At 33.2% G+C, this 22,778-nt stretch overlaps 1 protein-coding gene across 1 annotated transcript in view; it reads right to left on the bottom strand.

Annotated features, from left to right (window-relative positions):
• The window catches only part of LOC115889159 (heterogeneous nuclear ribonucleoprotein C-like 1), an 827,286-nt gene that overhangs the window by 69,178 nt on the left and 735,330 nt on the right, over positions 1-22,778 (bottom strand). The window contains exons 8-9 of the mRNA XM_030909100.1: positions 17,226-17,380; positions 2,712-2,837 (exon numbers count right to left, since the gene is read on the bottom strand). Of these exons, the coding sequence (XP_030764960.1) occupies positions 2,712-2,837; positions 17,226-17,380 (281 nt within the window). The remainder of the gene's footprint in view (positions 1-2,711; positions 2,838-17,225; positions 17,381-22,778) is intronic.

Genomic DNA, 22,778 nt, shown 5'->3' with positions numbered 1-22,778 from the left:
AATATTTATTTTGTTTCTTGCTGTTCAGAATTTGATCATGTATGTATGAAATGTCTGTACAAAATTCTATATCGTGTAATTTTTTAATTAAAATATAAGTTCGGCAATAGTGCGTCGGGCATCTGTAGCTCCTAGAATAAAAAACTTGGAATTTTGTTTAAGTGCAAATCTAAATTATGTACTAGGATGTATTCAGGAAAATATTTTAACTTTAACAAGGTGGCTCAAAAAAGTGTGAGTGGTTCGGAATTATTTCTATTAAATGGAACACCCTGCATATTATTGCATTTTTGGTTTCCTTTCAGATCACTTTACATAATCCTAAAATATGATATGTGTAATTATATTTGGATAGGGAGTTTCGATAGATATTAATAAATAATTAAAAAATATATATTTTTCAGCTTTTCTTAAAAAAATTATTAAAAATACAAGAACTGTCCTGAAATCGAAACTTACTAGGTATTTACTTTAGATGGTCTGTATTTACTTTGCTATAAATATCGTAATTTTAAATCATACAGGATGTTAAAAATTCTCCGACAAATTTTCTAAAATATAAAATATTTTTTCTTCATTTTTTTAAATGGAACACCCTGTATATTATTTTTTTAGTATTTCATGCGGCATTTTCCACAGTAAATTTTCATCAAAGCCAGTCAATGATTTTTCTTTCGTATTTTACCGTTGAAAGAGCCATATGAAATAATATCGCGAATATCTGCGAAACTGGATTCCACTGGTGGAATGGAACATTCCACTGTTGGAATGTACATTTTCGTGGCAGTCGCTGGCAGTCATTGGCAGTCTTACTGCAGTCGCCTATAATAATTACATGGCAGTCTTAGGCAGTCTTCTTCGCAGGCATTGGCAGTCGCTTGGCGGTAAAGTGATATTTTGGCAGTACATGTACATTTTTTGCCCAAGTGAGACACACCTCGACTCTAAATTAAAAAAAATGTTCATTTATTAATTCTCTATCTAATAAAAAAAATTATACAGGGTATTCCATTTAAAAATACGAAGAAAAAATATTTTATATTTTAGACCGGTGCATGATTTGAGATTACGATATTTATAGCAAAGTAAATATAGACTATCTGAAGTGAATATATAATATAGTTTTGATTTCAGGACAGTTCTGATATTTTTTATAATAAATGTCTATACCTATGTGGCGGATTCATCTTTCCAAAAAAATCCTTTATGGGTATTTCGCCACTGCACTGCAAAAAAATCTACAAAATAAAATAATTATTTTTGTAAACACTTCTGCGTTAAACCTAAAAGGACGCTGCTTCTCAGAAGTTATGTTTATAGTAATACAAATTTTCATAACAAACAAAAAAAAAGTAAAGTGTTCTCGAATAGTTGAAATATTTTAAATAGTTTTTTTCTTTATTCTTTGTATTTTTTTGCTTCCGACGACGGAAAGAGATAACTTTCCGAAACGTTAAGCATTTTTTTTTCTTTGTTAGGCAAATTTTTATTACTGTAAACACAACTTCTGACAAGCAGTGTCCGTTTAGGTTTAACGCAGAAGTGTTTACAAAAAATAATTATTTTATTTTGTAGATTTTCTTGCAGTGCAATGGCGAAATACCCATAAAGGATTTTTTATAATGTTTTACCATTTTTTTATTCTAGGAGCTACAGATACCAGATGCACTATTGCTGTGACCTTGTATAAAAAAAAAACAATATCAATCATAGTTAAGTCGTCGTCAGTAAAATTACTAATTTCACAAATTTTCAGAGAAAATCACTGCAACTAACTCAGTCAGAGTTATCCAAGTAATGTGCCTCGAATATGAACTCGTTATCTCCAGGCCAATTCACTGTGTGGTAAACCTAGGAGTGACCGAAGACGTATTATCAATAAACGGCATACTATCTATACCTACTTAACTAATATGGTGAAACCCTACTATAGAGACCATGGAAACATGTCTTGGGATTTCGAGTATCGGTCTTGAGAAGACGAATACTTGCAAAAGGCTTGGTGTATCATCGACCAATAAGAGTCTCCAGACTAAATCCTGAACACAGAGATAGCCGGCTGAAATGGGCCCAAGACTACGGGGGCCCGAGACTACGGGCCCAGTCTGACGCTGCATTGGCCGAAGAATTTTGGAAATCGGTATTTTTTTGCGACGAGACTAGAATTATCTATTAGGTCTTTATCATTATTAAAATATTACTTTTAAAAATTATTATCATTAAAATAAAATAGATAAACAAACAATTGAATTTTTTTTCATTAAAAATAACCAATTAATTAGTCTTTATTCTTGTCATAACGAAAGGAAGTTTATTTTCGAAGATTTAAGGTGATGCAAAACTTTTGAATATCTGTGTATATTTAATAGTAAGTTTTTAAAGAGGTTTGAATATTTTACGCGAACTAGTACGTTTTCGGAATGTAATTTACTCAAAAGTTGGAATGGAAGAATAGATTTTATTACGCCATTTAATATCCCTGCAGAGTAGACTGGAATGTGATATCATTAATTTATGGTCTGCACAGGTGGTGTTAAATAAGTTCAAGCTTTATTACTTTAAAGGTTCTTATGATTAAACTTCTCAAACTACAATTTGCCAACAGACATAAAATTTATACGTATATGAAATTGTCTCAAAACATATGAATTTTGGATCATATCTACTTGAAATCTTAACTTGTGTTTTGATAATATTATTGTGGTACTTACTGGATTTCCTGGTTTCACATTTACATGTAAATCGAAGTTTGCAGTAAGTCTTTTTGTGTTCGAGTAGATCGTGCAGTTCTGAGAACATCTCTCGGCAGTTGCCACAGATGAGAATATCCTGATTACCTGTAATACAAATAATAAACTCATAGAAATAAGTTCTTCTATTCGGTAGTTCTAAGTAGTAAAGAAAAATAATTTTGAAGCAAAAATTTGATAATTGTTTTTTTTTGTCCACATACAGGGTGATTCAAACATATTTTTAAACCAAAGTTTATTAAATTTAAATCAGAAATACAATCTTGTAGTAAACTTACCATAATATATTTAGTAAAAAATGACGCCACATCACGTGACTTCTTGTGAGGCTGATGCGTGTTAAGTAATCGACGTAGTTATAGTCTAAGATATAAAAAACCTTATCATCGTTACATGGCTAATTTTTCTTTTGAAGTCTCCTTATGTGTAGCCATTACGAAATAGTCATGTCTGGCAGCGCGATCCCGGGGCTTAAAGCGGGGGCGGCTAACCGAAAGGGTGAAATTTTGACACTAAAAATATTATAAGGTACACGAGTTATAATTGCGAAAATAGCTTTTATTTATTATCAAGGAACGTGAAAAATTGTTGGCAGACATTTTTCTTGTCGCTAAAATGCCGGCAGACAACGCGAAAAAGGCATGAAATTTTGGATAAAAAATATGGCTCACATGCATGACGATTTGTGACGATTATTTTATTATTATTTATTCATTTTAAAAGCCGTACGCAAAAGGGCAGACAAAAAGATCGTGGCTAAATCAGCGACAGACAGTTATCAAAAGTGCGATATTACTTTAGTAATATCGCTTTATTAGCGCTTTCAGGAAACGCTCCCCGCCTTGAAAATCGTGCATTTTTTAAAAATTTTCCTTTATATTATAGAAAACTTTGTAGAACTGTCTGTTCACCGCAAATTTACCCTCGGTATAATTTTTTAATTAAATTTTTTTAGTTACGACACTAAAAGAATGGATGCAAATACTGAAAAAAAAACAGATGACTCACAAAATTATTTAAGAATAAATTTTTCTAAAAATGTCTTTTTAAATTTTCAAACTTGAACGGTTATTTTGGACTCATTTGAAAAACGGTAAAGGGAAAAAATATTTCTTTTGTCTAGATACAAGCCCTGAACATATTTGCACTTATCCAAGACTCACCCTGTATAGTAATATCGCGCTTTTGATAACTCTCTACCGCTGATTGAGCAACGATTTTTTTTGTCTGCCCCTTTTGCATACGGCTTTTTAAATAAATAAATATGACAGTCCACCAATGGGCATGCATGTATGCGATTATTTTTTTTGTCAAAATTTCATGCCTCTCTCGCGTTGTCTGCCGGCATTTTAGCCACGAGAAAAATGTCTGCCAACAATTTTCGCCGTTTCTTAATAATAAATAAAAACTATTTGGTAATTATAACTCGTGTACCTTATAATACTTTTAGTGTCAAAAATTTCACACTTTCGATTGGTCTCCCCCGCCGTAAGCTCCGGGATCGCGCTGGCAGACATGATTATTTCATAGTGGCTACACAAAAGGATACTTCACAAGAAAAATTAGCCATGTAACGATGATAAGGTTTTTATGTAGCCAGCTCTCTCCGTCTATTAGAGGGAACAACGAACGACGAAGAACATTTTAATCTAAGCAGTTTTTTGAACAGACGACGGGTCTCAGTGCGTGGTTGATTAGCGTTTTTATAATTAAAGGTAAGTATATTATATTAATAATTATGTTTCTATGTACATTCTGTAAATATAAAACCCGCTCTCTTAGAAAACGATCTTTTTTTATTATAAATTCAATTATAATTATAACAATTTATTGTAATTATAAAATAGTATCGTTCCATGATTTCTCTATATCAACATATTTCCAAGTATTTATTCATTCTTTCAGGCTGTGTTTAGGAGGACAAATTTAATAGAGGACCGGAGTAGAGGATTCTATTCATTATACATCCATAGTCTCTAAGTTGGTAAGTTGACTGTTTGATTAGATACCCTTATCTTGCATGTTTTTTTTATTTTGTATGTAATGGCAATTTTTCCTATTTTAGTTGGGCGCAGGATTCCACTAAGGTTCTTCTAGACAAGCAGAGTTGCAATGAGTATCTTACATACATAAGTCCTGCTTTGTGACCTTATATTAACCTTTATAATGGTCTTTATAAAAAATATTATAATTATAAACACGTGTTTTATTAAATTTATTAATATGAACGCTTTGTGAATTTACAAAAGTTATTGTAAATTCACTATAATAAAATGTTTTTCTTGTTACTCTATAGTAATATTACAAGAAGTTGGCGATTTTAAAAGATAAATTTACAATGAATAAGTATAAAAATTATATACTAAAAAATTTACTATGAGATACGCAATTTTTAAATAAATTCACAAAGAATATTGGTGAATATAAAGATATACTATAACATATATATTTACATACATACATGCCAAACAAATTAGCCATACAGCGATTTTACAAACGAGTTGTAAAATTAAAGAACGGATGGTAAATTTACTACAATAATCTGTGGCAAGAAATAACCCTCAATATTGCTATTAAATTTACAAATTAATTTTTTCAGTGTACCAGTTGACAAAAAACTACAATAGATTCGACTGGTAATTATAAAGTATAAACTAAAACTAAGTAAATAAAGATTGTGGGCTTTTTCAAGAAAACGAGTCTGTTTAACTTTTCAGAGTCTTCCTCTGGTCTGGATGAATCATCGGATCGGAGAACGATTGCTTCATCAAAAGTTGGTCGGGGGTCAAATTGTTTTATCTTTCATCTTTAGTCTAACCTTGAGTGGATGAAACAGATATTAGATTATCACTTTGGATGATTGCTCCAAGATGATTATTAAAAGTGACAAATTTAGATTAGCCTTAAGTGTTTTTTTATTATCTATGGATAAAACTAATAATTTCTTATTAGTCGATCGAGTTAAATAATATCGATTTTCTATACTAGTAGATTGTTATCATACAGCGTACTGTAGACCTAGCAGACCTTATATCATTTAAAAAGGCGGTATAAATAATTCAATTATTTAACAAACAGTTGAATATACCTGGAAGAACATGCGTAAATTACAGGTACGAATGTCAAACAACCACATTTTCTTCTATAGAAAAGAAAAATTAATGGGAAAGTCCGAATACAGGACCTTTTATCCTTAATGAGGAATATAATTTTTCCCCTTAGAATATAATTAAGTGGTCTGCCAACACCTAACCGGGTTACACGTTAAACAGGGCCACGTTGTATTTTGCTTGCTTTATGAATACAACCAAGGATGGGTAAAAAAAATCATTATTGTTTGTTTTGTTGTACCGCATAATCGAAAAAAAGTGGCCTCAAAGACGGCTGGGGAATAATAATCGATGATAATTTTTGTGAGGATAAAATGTAGACGGTTATTTACTACTACCTGACGAAGAACCTTGTCTGCTAAAAGAAATGCCCAAATCGTATTTTAATCATATCTCAATTTTTTCAAATGGAACGAGTATGAGTTTTCTTTATGAATAATTTGCTACCTCACACTTAGTTTTTCGAATAAAGTTATCGTTAGATATGACTCGCATGTTACAGTTTCAAATAAGCCATATGCAAAAATGTTGAAAGTTGACATACTATATGTCATTCTATTCAGAGTGTCATTTTCTATCCAATAAAGTAAAAAAATACCGAGGGTGTCATTTAAAACTTAAAAATTGTAGCCAAATTTCCGGTGAAACAGGAAGTGACAGAAAACAATTGAATACGTCAATCCTGATTTATGTTATATACTAACGTACCAAATCTCGATTTTTTTATCTCAAAAATGAAAAAAGTTATAGGAGTGAGACACTTTTGAGAAACATCCGGTTCACGTTATGTGTAATAAACCAATACACATAGAATTAAGTAATTACATGTTAGAATTTGAATTAAAAAAAAAACATAAGTTTAGGTTATATTCTCTCCCGACAAAAAACTAGTTACGCCACTGGTTTCTACGTAAAAATGTCTACTGGCCTCAGTTTCCACCTTATTAAGTTATAAAATAACCAAGATATGAAGGGGGTCGAAAAATGCAACATATTCAATTTAGCCCTGTATTTCAAGAACTAAGAGGGCTAGGAGAAATCTGTGTGTAGCATCTTTAGTTTCATAAAAAAGTAGCAAGTGATGTAAAAACCGCATCTTTGTATCTCTACCCACAAGGGAGATACCCTGTAAAATACACGAAAATAGGGCATCCTGTACTGACTTGTAACATAACAATCAAAGAGATTCGCTAAGAAAACGACAGTCGAGAGTTAGACTGTTGTTCGCGAGCCGCTCGGCTCGACGATTATTTCCCGCCATTGACTAGCGAATGCTCGTTTTGTAACACGTTACATTACAACGTTCGGTACAAGTCACTCTCCGTCTTTATATTTTTCGAATATATTATTGGAATCTCAAATTTGGAACGCCCTGTACAGAAGATGGCACTGCAAGAAGAAGAAACAACTTTTTTTTACGTATGAAATATGAATTTGTTACAGTAACAAAATGTTATTAATTGGTTCATTACTTACTTATCACCAAAACATATTTTGTCTGTAAGTGAAACTAATAATGTAGCAAATTTTAATTAATACTATAATGTAGCAAATTTTAATTTGTTATTGTAATAAATCATGTAACAAATTAATTTCATACTCCATCCCTGGTACTAGAAAATATATTCTATCGACGTAGATTACGATAGACGATACCGTTTGACGTAGACAATGTCAATTTGATACAGTAACAAATTGCGTGATAAACTGTTATTATTTGGTCTAATATTTATCACAACAAAATATCTTGTCTGTAGGTGAAATTTTATGATGTAGCAGATATTAATTTATTACTGTAAAAAATTATGTAATAAATTAATTTCATACGCAACCCTGGTAGTAGAAAACACATTTCCACCTGCCTTATAAAAACATTATAATAAACGTTTCGCGCGGCTTAGCCGTCGTTTTCATTAAGGCGAATCGCGCGCTGCGACACCGGCCCTGACCATTGTCGCCATTTCTCTTTCGCATAAATCTCGACTAACGCGTTGCTCTAAATTCGCCCCCACGCTATTTTTCCTAACTTAATTTACTACGTTTCTCGATTTGTTCGTTTATTATTACGCTGAGAACGACTCTTTTATTTCCAGCGACATAATAATACCACACATGTGCAAGAAGATTTTGATCTACTTAAACGAAGCAGAAAATCATAACTAGATTCAAACAATATATCTGGGAAAAAAAAATTAAAAAATCATATTTTTATGATTGGAACTCATAAAGTTCCACTAATTTTCATTGTCCGTAATTCATATTTCTCATATTATTTTATGGTCTGGGTGGGCCGAAAACTAAATATTCCGTACCATTGGGCACGTACCCCGCGGGCACTGCATCCTTCAGGCAGAAATCTACGCTATCGAAAGATGCGTATAATTTATATTAGGTAGGATCTGTCGAAAACAGGAAATAACTAGCTTATCCCATAGCCAAGCAGCACTAAAAACTATCAACTCAGTAACTATCAGTTCGAAGTTGCTTGAAGAATGCCTAGAAAAGCTGAACATATTAGGTAAATAAAATAAAGTCCTCCTACTCTGAGTGACCACTCACCAAGGGAGAGAAGACAATGAAAAAGCAAACGATTTAGCTACAAAAGGATCGAAAACTCCACTAACTGGACCAGGACCGTTCTGCTTTTCTTTGGAGTAGAAAGGAAGACTCCATCCGTAACCTGGAATGGGGATCCTCCAACGGTCTAAGTCACTCGAAAAAGAATCTCAGAACTTACGACCGAGAAAAATCAAGGATTTTCCTTGATTGGGGGTTTAACTTGTCACGGGGTTTCTAACAGGATACTGTCTCCTCACCGAAAACTTCAATAGATTGAAGATGGGCAACATTGCCAATGCAGATTCTGTGGGGAAAATGGAGAAATACCAGAACACTTTATCACTGAGGGCACCGAGACGACAACCGTTCGTGCAATAAGCTTTGGTACTGCTGATGTCGAAGATGGAGAGCGGGTTGGATGACCTCTGTGCAGCCGTCTCAGATACTGGCTTTTGTCAAAGTCATGAGACTGTATGAAGAAAGGGGAACACACAATAGTTCTAGAAGGTCGCAGTGATTAACCTCCATTCTAAACATTCTATGGACAGGGTGTCCCAAATTCAAGCCTCATCATTGAAATCTTAGAACCTAGAAGGGATACGGCGTCGTCGGTTAAATGGAGGCAAAATTGCATAATTTGATAATGATCAAAATAAAAACGAATATTTGCGATTGCATTTTTATTTTTTAGAGTAGATAGTCTTAACAAAATAAATTACAGATTCTCATTGGTACTTTTCTTGTGCTACAAGATAGTGTTAGGGTGCGTTGGGTCATGATGCAAACGTATAGCCTCCCTTGATTAATTGTCAACCTCACCTTCACGCCGGTGTATCCTGTTTGAACTGACGAGGCTCTGCCAACCGAGTATGAGCAACCGGTTTTATTCTGAGGTAGTCTGGTTTTATTATTGATGAAAATTGCTAGAAAAAGGACTTGGATAGGAACTTGAATTCGTACTATGATAGAAATATCCCGCTTAAACCAGGTGATCAGAGAGATGCAATCATTTAATTTAGAACTCCTGTGAGACGTGATGGACTGGAAACGGAGAATTTTCAGCAACGTCTGGTGAGACCCTTCTTTTTGTCGGTAAGCTTGAGGGAGAAAACCATGAGTCTGGGGTAGGTTTAATTATTAGTCCCAAAGTAAAAAAAAACTCATATCGTGGCCGCCCTTCTCCGATAAAATTTTGATTGCTCGCTACCGCTCACTCGCTAGAACTATTACATGGATTAAGCGTTACTCTCCTACTGAGTCATCTGATACTGAGGAAAAGAAAAGTTTCCTTTCCAAAATATATGTGTGGGAGATATAACTTTATTAAAGGGAGATTTGAATGCAAAGGTAGGGAATAATAACACAAATTTGGAGAATGTTATGGCACAACACGGTCTAGGTCAAATGAGTAACAATGGAGAACTACTTATTGATTTTTGTTCCCACAACCAATTTGTCATTGGTGGTACTATAGTTTCACATAAAAATATTCACAGAGTCACTTGGACATCGCCAGATTAAGCAACAAACAACCAAATAGATCACATCATAATATCGCGGAAATGGAGATCACCTCCTCAAGATGTCAGAACTAAAAGACGAGCTGATGTTGCTAGTGAGCATCATCTTCTAAACGGAATTTTGCATAAAGCTAGCAAAACCTTAAGAAAAACGTTCGGATTCAACTCGAAGAGTTTATAATCTAAGTGCCATAAATTCAGCGAAACATGAGTTGTGGAGATCTATCAGTGATAAAGCCTTGTGAATCTATCAGTGAAAAAGCCTTGAATGACATCAATAATAACAAAGAGAGATGGGATGCAGTGAAAACTTTGACCAGAACCTCTGATGAAATCTTTGGACTAAATAATAATAAATATTAAGCATGTTAAGCCTTTAGCATGTTAGAAGATCTTAGTTATGCAGATGACATCTCATAGTCACGCAGATATTCTTTCAAAACTACTTGACTTTACAAATGAAGCTCGAATTGCAGGTCTTAAGATCAATATAAAAAAACATATCATGATAAAAATAAATCGATGAGAGTTTGTACAAACGATGTCGCTTCCTTTATCATTGGAACCTGTCAACACCTGTAGAGGAGAAAATAATTTTACTTACTTAGGTATTATAATCTCAACTAACAGAGGCACACAGCAAGATATCATAAATAGAATAAACAAGGCCAGAATAACATTGGAATGCTCAACAATATTTGGAGATCTAGACAGTATTCTCAACTTAAAATTTTCAATTTGACTGTCAAGTCAGTATTGCTGTGCAGCAAGTTACTATTACTCTGGTGCAGAGACCTAGAAAATTACATCACCCCAATATAATACATTAACAGACACCAAGTTTTCATAAACCGCGTCTGCGAAAAATTGTAGGAATATTCTGGCTAAATACTATCAGAAATAAGGATCTATGGAGCTTGACCTACCAGAGGCAGGTGTATAACGAGGTTAAACTTAGGAAATGGAGGTGGATTGGTCACACTTTAAGGCGAAGTGGCAACATTGCTGGCAGAGCTATTAAGTGGAAGCCACAAGACAGTAGAACTGGCCGTCCAAGACATACATGGCAAAGTACAATTAAAAAGGAGATCGAAGAAGTAAATCGATCATGGCGAGATGTCAAATCAATTGCCAACAACCGAACCTTCTGAAGATCGTTTATTTAAGCCCTATACTCCATGTAGGAGTAAAGGACAAAATGAATGAATGACAAGATGGTGTTATCAGATTTTCAAACCGAAGTTTCGTCTTTGAGCTGTCATACATTGAATATAATACAAGAAATCTTTGAGCTGCTCATTAACTATCATTTTTTAAATACAGCTCTGGCTTTATTATATTATAAAGTCTTTATATTATATTTTGTAGACTCTGCGATAAATATCCAGAAACAGCAGAATACATAATATGTCACTACGAAGCCTTGGATCGGAAGCGACACTTTCTTTTTGGGAAAGCAAGGTTACCGGAGGAATGCTCCCATCCTATCAAGGACCTGCTGAAGATGGTGCAGGGTACAGGGACAGGGTACCCATACTATTCCTCGAATGGGTGAAACATACATATAAAAAGGACAAAGACAATATGCCTTACAGGTTGCAGTGTTTCTGGTATAGAATGGTCCCTTAATGTTGAGAAAGAAATACGATACAAATTTATCCGGCTTAACAGCAAAGAGATATATTGAGCAACGTGCAATAATCTACAGGCAGGAAAATAAAACATCTGAATTCTTTTATTAAATTATGCAGGGCCGATTTGGAGATCCATTTAATTGCAAACTTTTACCGAAGCATAGTTTCTCGAGCGCAGCAATCGTAATTCTTATTCGAACGTAAAAACAAATAAATCTATTCTATTAAATACGGGTCTTACAATGAAAATTTTCCTTCTTCTCGGCCGCCATCTTACAGCGCGGATCCGCGCGCCCAAATCCAATCATGCCTGATTTATTCGGCCTCTTTTCCGCTTTCTCTTTCGAAAACTATTTAATTTTCGCCCACCGAAACGTAAATTGTTTCCTAATTTATGGTTTCGATTTGATTCTCTTCTTTTTCGGTTTTTGTACGAAGAAAAATCGTTAATTTTTACCCTTCATTATTACAAAATCGTTGGCATGATTTAAATCATGATTTAAATAATGATTTAAATCAAGTGATTTTTTTAATTTTAATAATGCGATTTAAATTTAAAAAAAATTATTGAAACTTTATTATAAATAAAAAAATAACTGTAAAAGTTATAAAAATGTGTCCTAGAAAACTATAAAAAATATTTCTATAACAGATATAACAGATAATAAATCGAAAAATAATTGTAAATGTAATAAAACTATATAAAAATATCTATTCATCAATTTAATTGTTGGACCGATTTTTGAACTATTTTCGTGTGAATCCATCAGACCGCTAAACGCAGGGATTTATTTTAAAATTTATGTATAAGTGACAAAAATTCGCTGTTCGAATACATATCATTCGCAAAGTCTAGTGCAGAACTTGGTTCTTCTAATATAATCTCATTTTAATAATAATAATAATCTAATCCTCATTCCTGAGAATCTATAATCGTTGTCAGAAAATATGTTGTTTTATATTTTTTTTTGAAACGTTTGCATGTTTCCAAATTCCTACCTACATTTTGATCTAATAATCAAGAAGTACTTAGATGATAATAGGTACATACTAATTTCATTCTCGACTTAAGACTATTTCCGAACAATAGTGTATTGTTTTATTAGGAGTAAAAATTATACTTTTTTTGACGATGCTCTACCTTTGAACAGTGGCGGACTAAGCCTGTCGTGGGCCCGGGGCGGCAAAGCTAAATGTGGCCCCCGGTCTGTTCAGATAATGATATACTTCACACATTTTGTAAATATGGAATGACGTATGTATAATGGTTGACAAAATTCAAGTATTTATATAGGGTGTCCCAGGCTGAGCGTGCATTAGAAGTTTCTAGATAACTACAATATCTAGATCGGAGATTTTTGCACATCATTGTTTCACAACGACGATCTATCGATTAAAAACATTTTCAATATGGTGACACTTTCGGAAGTACCGGAAGTTGACAGCAACTTTCTTATTTTAAACGGGTCTCCTCATTTTTTACATACTTAAATTCTCTGTAAAATTTTATGAATTTTGATATTAAACACTCTATACCTAACGTTAACTGTTTTTGAGGAAAAGAAATATTTATAATTTTTGGACAAAAAAAACTTGTCAAAAATATGTGTATAGCCTAAATGTTAAATTTAGTGATTACCACAGCCACTGTACCATAAAGAGAAGACATGTGGCTATCTATTTCAAAAATTCTGAATAAAGCATTGTGACCGAATGTCATATAATAATGGCCGCAGCTGTCATGGAATTGAGCGACTAAAAAATTATCATAAATCATTTTTTTCAAATAGAAATCCACTTTTTTATTTCACTAGTGAAAAGGCCTTTCAATTAGTTACTTTTTGAACTATACATATGTTCCTATACCGAAAATAAATTGTTCTTAAGTTATTTAAGATTTAGTTAAAAGCGTATATAGATAAAGTGCATATTTTTCTTGATTTTAACCAGTAGGCCTATGACTTTAAACGTCAACTGATATAAAACAATAGTTTTGGCCATGTCATATTGTGAAACTTTGTTCAAAAATCGGTATATTCTCGATAATCATTTCCAAGCCAACTTTGCGCTGTTTTTTTTTCGATTATACGGTATATTATTAATAATATCAACTATTAGATATCACTAAAGATCTAAAATACGAAATATATTTTTATAAATCACTTTTTAAACTTTTAAGGCAGCAGTATTTATTTTTTTGACAGGTAGTTTTTTTCGTCCAAAATTTTTAAATATTTTATTTCCTCAAAATGGTTAATGTTAGGTATAGAGTGAACATCAATATCCATAGAATTTTACAGAGAATTTAAGTATGTAATAAAAATGGTGGCACCCATTTAAAATAAGAAAGTTGCTGTCAACTTCCGGTACTTCCGGAAGTGCCGTCATATTGAAAATATTTTTAATCGATAAATCTTGTCGTATAACAATGATAACTCAAAAACGATAACATCAATTTTTTAAAGCTTATTATAATATTTTTAAATCGAAAAACGAATACAATTTCAAGTTCTCCAAGATTCGAGGGGCCCCTTCGCTGTCTTAGACTCGTGGCCCCCGTTATACTTAAGACGGCAGTACTCACCATGCATCGGTTAGAAAGCTAGAATACAAATTATGCTGTGCATTGGTTGTATTTTAAAATGTTTATTCAGTAAAAATAAATAATGAAACCATTGAAATATAACTTAAAAGCTAAAACAAATAAATTCAAGTTTATATTCATAATTATTGTAGTCTTTAAAATTATGAAAAATAATAATTACTCGATATTTTAAACAAAGAAAATTGCCCCTTGATTTAATTTCCTAAATAGAAAATGCCATTGAGAATTACTGGGGCCTGATAATTGATAATTAAGAAAATATCTGCTTCTATTTATACTGTTTATAGTTCGCGTATACGTATGGTTTGCATACTCCACCTACAAATTGCTTCATAACTACTGAACATATATTGGTCTTATTTGCCAGTTGAATAAAAAATTACTTATTGAGATTTGGAGGCTCCCTAAAAGACGGGGCCCGAGGCGGACCGCCCCTTCCGCCCCCCCTTAGTCCGCCACTGCCTTTGAATGACCACCGTAAAGTTATTCCGACGTTACAGGAATGAACTACAGGAAAAAAAGTACATTTTTAGTCCGAATAGAACATACAATTTTTTTAAACGTTGCAAATAATTTTTTAATTAATTTCAAACATTGCAAATAATATAGTAATCGAGCAACAATTTGTACACTCGTTGAATTTGACACTTAATATCAGTTTAATAATATATTTTTGTACTTTTGTGCTTAGGCATAACAGTACTTTACTTTTATGCCTAGGTGTTAAAATAACAAAAATTTATACTTTTCAGACGTTGGAATAAAAAATCCTTTTGACCTGAAGTGAACGACTTTTTTTGCGGAATTTGTGACCGATGTGGAAAAATCCCACGCCCCATAGAATTGTTAATGCTATCGATATCGGGGTATAGATTTAGCCATTTAGGATAGAACTTTAAGTGGAAATAGGTCCTAGTCATTTGGAAATCCGATTTATATATTGTTTTGAATTAAAATTAAAAAAAATCTGATTTATATAAAAAATCTGATTTTTTCGATTTTTTTAAAAAAATCATCATTTTTTCCAACCTTGCAAAATAGGCATTGTAATGTAGTTCACACCATTTGAAAATCATTTTTAATCAATATAAAAATAAAATACCAGTTTCTTAAGGCCAACTGGCAGTAAGCGCCATAAAAAATAAGAAGAGTACAGGACAAGCAAATGACATGTAGGGCTGGAACTCGCTAAAATTATTATCGATTGTCATTCACCAGCCGTCTTTCGCGCCATTTTTTTCTCGATTGTATGGTATTATACCGTGTGGTGCATCGGAACGCGGGACATGGGCCATGTAAATTTTGAAAATGTCAATATTTGTTATTGAGTTATTGTATGAGGCTTTTTTGAAGAGGCAAGTTGTACTTGTAGGCGTTTAGAATATCGTTTCATTTGGAATATACACGTTAAAGTTATTTGTAAAAGTATACCTTCAAATTATTAAAAATTTATAATACGGCCCAGAGTTACAATTAAAGTACCAGCAAAAATATGATTTTGTCATTGTCAAATTCGATGTCATATTTTTTTGTTTACAAGAATTTAGGTGGTTTGAAAAGGGTGGTTAATTTTCTTCTCAATTGGAATGACCATCTACAAAAGAATTAGTTGAATTGAGAATAGTATTCGCGGTGTATGATTTATTTGCTGTTCATTACTCGATCACTCATACGTCCACAATAATTTAACAAATAAAAGAAATTTTTCTAACTAAAGGAACTTTATTAAACTATTTTAGTCTTTTCCCACTGTATCCCCAATAAACGGTAGTCAATGTTTTTCTTTTTTTCAACATAAAGAATATTCAAATCATTGTTGTTTTCTTCCTGTTCAATTATTTTTGTTTTCACACTTCCATGTGCTTAATACCTTAGTGCCTTTATTTAGTTTCAAACATCTGGTTTGTTCGTTAAATTGTTGACTTATTCGGTATAGGCTTTCCGGACACTGAGCGGCGAACATATCTAATACAGCGAGAATACTATGTCCAGCACAATGCCGTTTAACTATCGTAACTTTTTCAGAAGTTACAAAATTCATAATTATATTATACCAAATTACTCTGGTACATTGTTGTTTTTTTCCTGTTTCAATTATTTTAGTCTTCACGACTCCATATCGTCAGATATGGAGTTGTGAAAACAAAAATAATTGGAACTCCAAACGTGATAACCTGGTAACTCCATTTTTTACTTTAATAAGTTTTTTTATACCATTATAGAAAGAGAAAACATACTGTATAAGTATGGAAAGCAAATACATTTTTTATAATTAAAGAAAATTTGCTATTTTAACTCAGTAATATCTGTTAACTCCCAGTGATCTGAAATAGCCACCGAAATGCTGCTATCTCCGTAATTTCCATTACAATCACGCTAAAGCAAACACACGGATTCTTACTCGTATGTTTCTTTAGTATCGATCCAGGGTCGCACTAGGCCAAAGGGGCCCGGGGGCAATGTAAGGAGGGGCCCGTGTGGAATTTTTTTGCGTATTTTTTCGCCTTACGTTTTGGTCAATTTTTCCCTATGATATACAGGGTGAATTTTAAATAAGTGCAAATATTTTTATGCCGTAAAATGCCGTTTAACTATCGTAACTTTTTCAGAAATTACAAAATTCATAATTATATTATACCAATTTTATATCAAATTACTCTGGAACCTTCAAATTTTTGCAAACAAAATGTGACATCGAACTTGACAATGACACAATCACATTTTTGCTGGTATGTATTTTAATTGTAGCTTTCTCTGGACCATATTTTAAATTTTACTAATTTGAATGGTTGAACTTTTAAACAATTATTCAAAATGAAACGAAATTCTAGACAAAAGTACAACTTTAACGCCTCTTTAAAAAAGTCTAATAAGATTTTTCCAAGAAATCATCTGGGGAGATAATATTTGATCTTTTCAAAATTTACTTGTTATTTCCTATGTCCCGTATTCCGATGCAGCACACGGTAGATAATATAGTATCTTTTTTATTTAGTTTAAAAATTGACAAAGAGAAAAATAATAATCTGTAAATATAGAGTACTTACTGTATACTTTTAGCTGGTCCAGAGACCCCAACGATGTATTTTTCTGTGCCTGAGATGATTTTCCATTTCTTACTGATGTCGTCATGAGTCTTTGCCGTTTAAGAGGAGGTATAATTCTGGTAGGTCCCACCGGAAAGGCGGTAGAGGCATAATAACTGAAAATAATGGTATAGAATTAATACTATTTATTATTAATATTAATAAGAAATAACTTTATTGATATAAAGAAAAAGAAAAATTGGCTGAAATTGTTAAAATACTTTTGTAACTCTGTGTTGCTTAATTACGATGAATTTATTATTTCTATAAGACATTTTAACCTGTAGTTAAAACGCACGGTAGAAATTGATCGATCCAGATCAAGTTTTGTTTCGGTTTGCGTAATATAAAATATGTCGTCAAATAAGAAACCCGTTCTGCGAAATTATAAAACTACCTCATCTTACTAAAGCGTGCAAGTTACTACATGCACGCTTTACTTTTATCTATTTTAATTTATCAAAGATTGATAGAATAGTACCGCATTTAATCGGCTTTTGGTAAGAATATTACAGTTGATGCTAGAACTGAGGCTTCAACATCAGAAAACGCCGATGTTCAAAATCAGAATGCACAATATCACAGATAAAAGTAAGAATAAAACAGGAACAGTCAAATAAAAGATCAACTTCGAGGATTGTCATCTCTAGTGTAAATGAAACGAGTAAAAATGTTTCCAGTAGCAGCTCACTGAGTGTAAATACTGCTATCGACACTGGAGTTACTTATAAGGCACCACGGACACTATGCCGTTCTCGTGTCCAGATAAGTCACAAAATAGAAACGATTTCCAAACATTGTGTCATCGATCAATATCGACCACACAATTACGGAATATTGTTACGAGATTCCTCGTTTGTGTCAAACATGGCGCATAGTAAGAATTGCGTGAAACTAATAGGGAAGTGTATTTCACATTACCTACATTGTGCCTGTAGACACAAATAAGGCGCAATTAGGAAACCCTGCTTGGACGGTAACGGCCATATTGTCAACAATTTTCTATGTTAATTTATTATGCCGATCAATGCTGTTTTAATTAAAATGAAAGCAAAAAAAAGATTATTAATCAATGTTAGACAATCATTTTTACAACTTTAATTAACCATAAATCGGAATATTGGATTTTTTTGTAAAATTAATTTATTAAAAAATCTTTTTGTTAAACAATATTTGTTTTGCGGCCCTCGGTGCTTACGTCTTTTATATATCAAAAAACAACACAAAAAATCTATTGGCGCATGTAATGGGTAGCTGGAGGAAGTAAAATTCAAAGATAATACGCCTAGGCCCAGCGCAGCGCCCACGGTGCAACTGTTTTGAGACAAAAGCTGCAAATCAGTTGCTGAGATTGCAAATTGTTATGCAACGTCGGGAGCGTATAGTAATGTGAAGCTGCATACGAATCGATTCAAACGGGACTAGTATGCAATCAGTCGCAGATTCCCGCGACCCGCGATCCGCGACACGCGACCAGCCACCAGCGACCCGCGACCCATTTCCCGCGGTCACAGTTGCGTTGCATTTTAAAAGTTGCTTGTTTTTGAGTCCTGCGTTGTCTGCAGTATTGATAATAATTAAGTATGTCTTCACCATCTTAAATTGAATACTACACGAACTGATTAAAAGTGAGTAAACTAGTTTGCAACTTTTGTCACAAAACAGTCGTACCGTGGGCGCTGGGCCTTACTGTTAAAATACTAAAATACAGTGCCATGATATGTTTAATTTACGACAACGATGTGTGAGAGAATACTTTTCATGGCAAATATGTTACATAAAAAAGAGAGCTAAGTGTCTTATATGTATGTGATTTGGCTCACGTGGACTTTTCAGTCAAGCAATTATGTAGATTTATTACGGGCATAAATAGGGAAAAGCTCGGGAAAAAGCTTCGGAAATATATTTTTAGAGAGGCATCTTAGGGAAATGCTTATGTAATGACAGAATACCGAATTTTTGCCTAAAATGCGTTGTCACCGTTGCTTCAGTTCCCACGTATACTGAGCACACAAATATAACAGTGTGTGCAATTGGTCGCATGAATAAAACGATACGTAACTGTTCCTGAAATGTGACAATACTTTGGTTTGTTTATAAAACATTATATTATATTCCTGATTTAGTTGCATTTTAAAGAAAGCTCCCTAAAACACTTATATAATATAATATAATTATTTTTTCCATTTTTGTTCTTATTTACTACCTGACAAAAATAATTACGATACGTCAAATTGATTAGTGTTTCAGTAGCGTATCTCTATTAACATCAAAGTAATCGACCACAAGCTGACAGACTCTCCTGGTTAATCTGCGATACTTTCTTTTCATTAAAAAAAATAAAATAAAGTTATTATTATACCTCCATAATGAATCTTGCGACGAAAATCTAAATTCAGCAACTTTTCTATTCCTGCCTCCAATTTTTCCACTTTTTTTCTTTTCCCCGTTACGCCGAGGCGCCGTTAAAAGCCTTTGTATTTGTATTGGCCGGAAACTGATCAAACTTTCCGTAAACTTTTCCCGTGAATAGCTAAATGACTCATTAAACTTTTTATTGTTCTTCAAGAAATATGCTGATGAATATTTTAAAAGTTGTGTCAACTAGACGCGCAGCGGTGAACACCGAACCGTTAACGGACAGGATGATGCCGACGAAGAGTTTCACAAACAAATTTAATGAATTGCCGTTGCTATTTCTACAGTAATGTTTTTCTTTTTTTCTTTTTATTTTTATTTTCTATTAATTTAATAGTTCCCTTTTTTGTCTCAATATTAAGGGACGGTGTACGGCCGGAAATACTGCGACCTGTACTGCCTATTGTTTGTCCCCTTTTTATGAACACAGTACCTTATGCTTGTAGAATCTGAACACTGTGCTGAACACAAACTCCTATGCTTGTAGCTTGTGTAGGTCCTTAATAGGACGGAACCATAGATCTTCTGAATCATAGATATATCTTTCACAATAAACTAATTTTAGATGTTTACAGAAAACCCGCAAATACAGACAGATACTTAAATTTAAAGTATAAGTGTAAAAAAGGTGCTATAAAAAGTTTATATGATAGGGCAAAAATAATATGTTCAGACAACAATTCATTAAACATAGATATAAACCACATAAAAATTTATTAATAAAAAACGACTATCCAACATCTTTTATTGACAAAACATTAAAGGAAATACAAACCCCGAATCATAGAGAGAATACACACAATGATAACAATACACCCAATATATACAACTTACAATTTAATACATATGAGGCGTTTAAGAAAAAAATAGATGGATAGAAAAACAACATAACATACGAACATCCTTCAAAACGCAAAATACATCCTTTTAACATAAACATTATTAAGAAAGGGCCATTTTCACAAATCTAAGATTTGTTAGCATTCATGGGACAGAGGGCACAGAGTAGATTTTAACAAAGCAAGAATTATAATGAAACAAGCGATAGCCTGTAAAAGAAGAATTAAAAAGGCGTTTTAATATAAAATCTAATAAAAATAAATGTATTGCTCATACATCTGTAGATGTTAGTAAAGTATGGCTATCGCTTCTTTGATTTTAGAGAACATAACATAAATAAGTAACACACGTAAAATTTAAAAACAAATTAAAAAATAATCATACAGAAAGTTTGAAGCTTTTTGGTTTTACTAAAAAGTAATTTAAGTAATTGTTATCAAATAGTAATTGTTAATTTTGAAGTTTCACTTTATATAATGTCATTTTAACAGAACGTCAACGGTTTTTGTAGACGTATCTGTTTAAAAAAAACTAAAGTGTTTTCGAATAGTTGCATTTAAATATTTTAAATAGTTTTTTTCTTTGTTTTTTGTGATTTTTTTTGCTTCCGACGACGGAAAGAGATAAACTTTCCGAAACTTTAAGCATTTTTTTTTGTTCGTTAGGCAAATTTGTGTATCACTAAACCTAACTGCTGACAAGTAGGCTCCGTTGAATTAACGCAGCAGTGTTTACAAAAAATAACTCTTTTATTTTGTAGATTCTCTTACAGTGGCGAAATACTCATAGGACTTTTTTGGAGAGAATGAGATGAATCCGCCACAGAGGTATAGACATTCTTTATAGATCCTCTGATACTAGCCTTGCTTTCCTAAATAGAAAGTGTCGCTTGCGATCCAGATACTCGCAGTGACATATTATGTGCCCTGGTGTTTTAGGATCTTTATCGCAGAGTCTACAGTATAAACTTCCTGGATATAGGTTGAGCTAGTTCAGGTAGCACTTGACAGCCATATGTCCTGCCAAGAGACCTGTTGTAATTCGCATTTTATTCCTGCTCGATACCAGAATTGTGGCTTTAGAATTAGGTCCTTGGCTAAAGGCTTTGCTATGCTTGGTCCTTGCCTGTTTCTCCAGTGGACTGTTCGCTTCTCCCTTATTTAGAGTTTTACTGCACTACATGTTATAAATTTGGACACTTCCAGTATTATCTGTGGGCCAAAATAGCATTCCAATGATTCTTGTCTTATTAATTTTTCGGCTTTTTTGTTGCCTTGGATGCCGCTATAGTCCGTCAACAGAATAATTTAATTTTGTTCCTTTCTGCCAGAGTTCACATTAGAGCATCCCCAGATGAGATTCGACGATACTTTAAAACTTATGAGCGCCTTATGTGCCGCCTGGCTGTCTAAGAATATATTGATAAACTTTTCTCAGCAAGCTCTTCTATTGTTTCCTCTTGAAAATTGTAGAATGGCGAGGATTTCTGCTTGGAATACGGTTGGGTAATCTACCCAAGGAAAATAATAATAGTTAAAAAAAACTGAAGGTCGCACAACGCTCAATGGAACGAAATATACTGTAAATAGCCAAGAGAGATCGTAAGTGCGTGGTCCCACATGAGACGTACCTAGCGTAGCGTAGAGCAGAAAGGGCCGCGAAGCTTTTAAATACATTGAAGTAAAGCAGGAAGTGGCCCCACATACAGGAGGATTGGTGGACCACAAAAATTACAGCATGGTACCCACGAGGAATTAAGAGACCTAGAGGAAGACCAAACCTTAGATGGGACCATGATATTAGAAAATTCGGAGGGATAAATTGGGGCCGCACAACCAACAATAGACAACAATGGGCCCAACTATAAAGAGAGTATCTAAATATGTAAGAGAGACTATACCATAATTGGAAATGGTTGAATAAGCTGAAAATGATGATGATGATAATGATGCCAATATTAAGTTACATATTGTATTCTTGTTTAACTACACAGCTGAAGAAAAGCAGATGACGTCCCATACCAATCTATTTATTTTACAAAAAAAAGTTTCTAATAATTTTTAAGTTAACTATGGATGGGTTTAGATATAAATCCGTCATGCGTCGTCTCTTTTTGTGTATAACCAGTTTTATTGGTTTATTTCAAAAATGACAGATCGTATTTCAATTTTATTGGTTTGACGGAAAGATGAACGACAAACGGACGCCGATGCGTATGAACTCGCCTTTAGATTTTTGACGCTTGTCAAAGTCTTG

Source organism: Sitophilus oryzae, unplaced genomic scaffold, assembly GCF_002938485.1.
Source record: "Sitophilus oryzae breed Bouriz unplaced genomic scaffold, Soryzae_2.0 scaffold_811_pilon_pilon, whole genome shotgun sequence".
NCBI lineage: Eukaryota > Metazoa > Arthropoda > Insecta > Coleoptera > Curculionidae > Sitophilus > Sitophilus oryzae.
The sequence above is the reverse complement of the archived record's forward strand: the minus strand, read 5'-3'. Positions and strand labels throughout refer to the sequence as shown.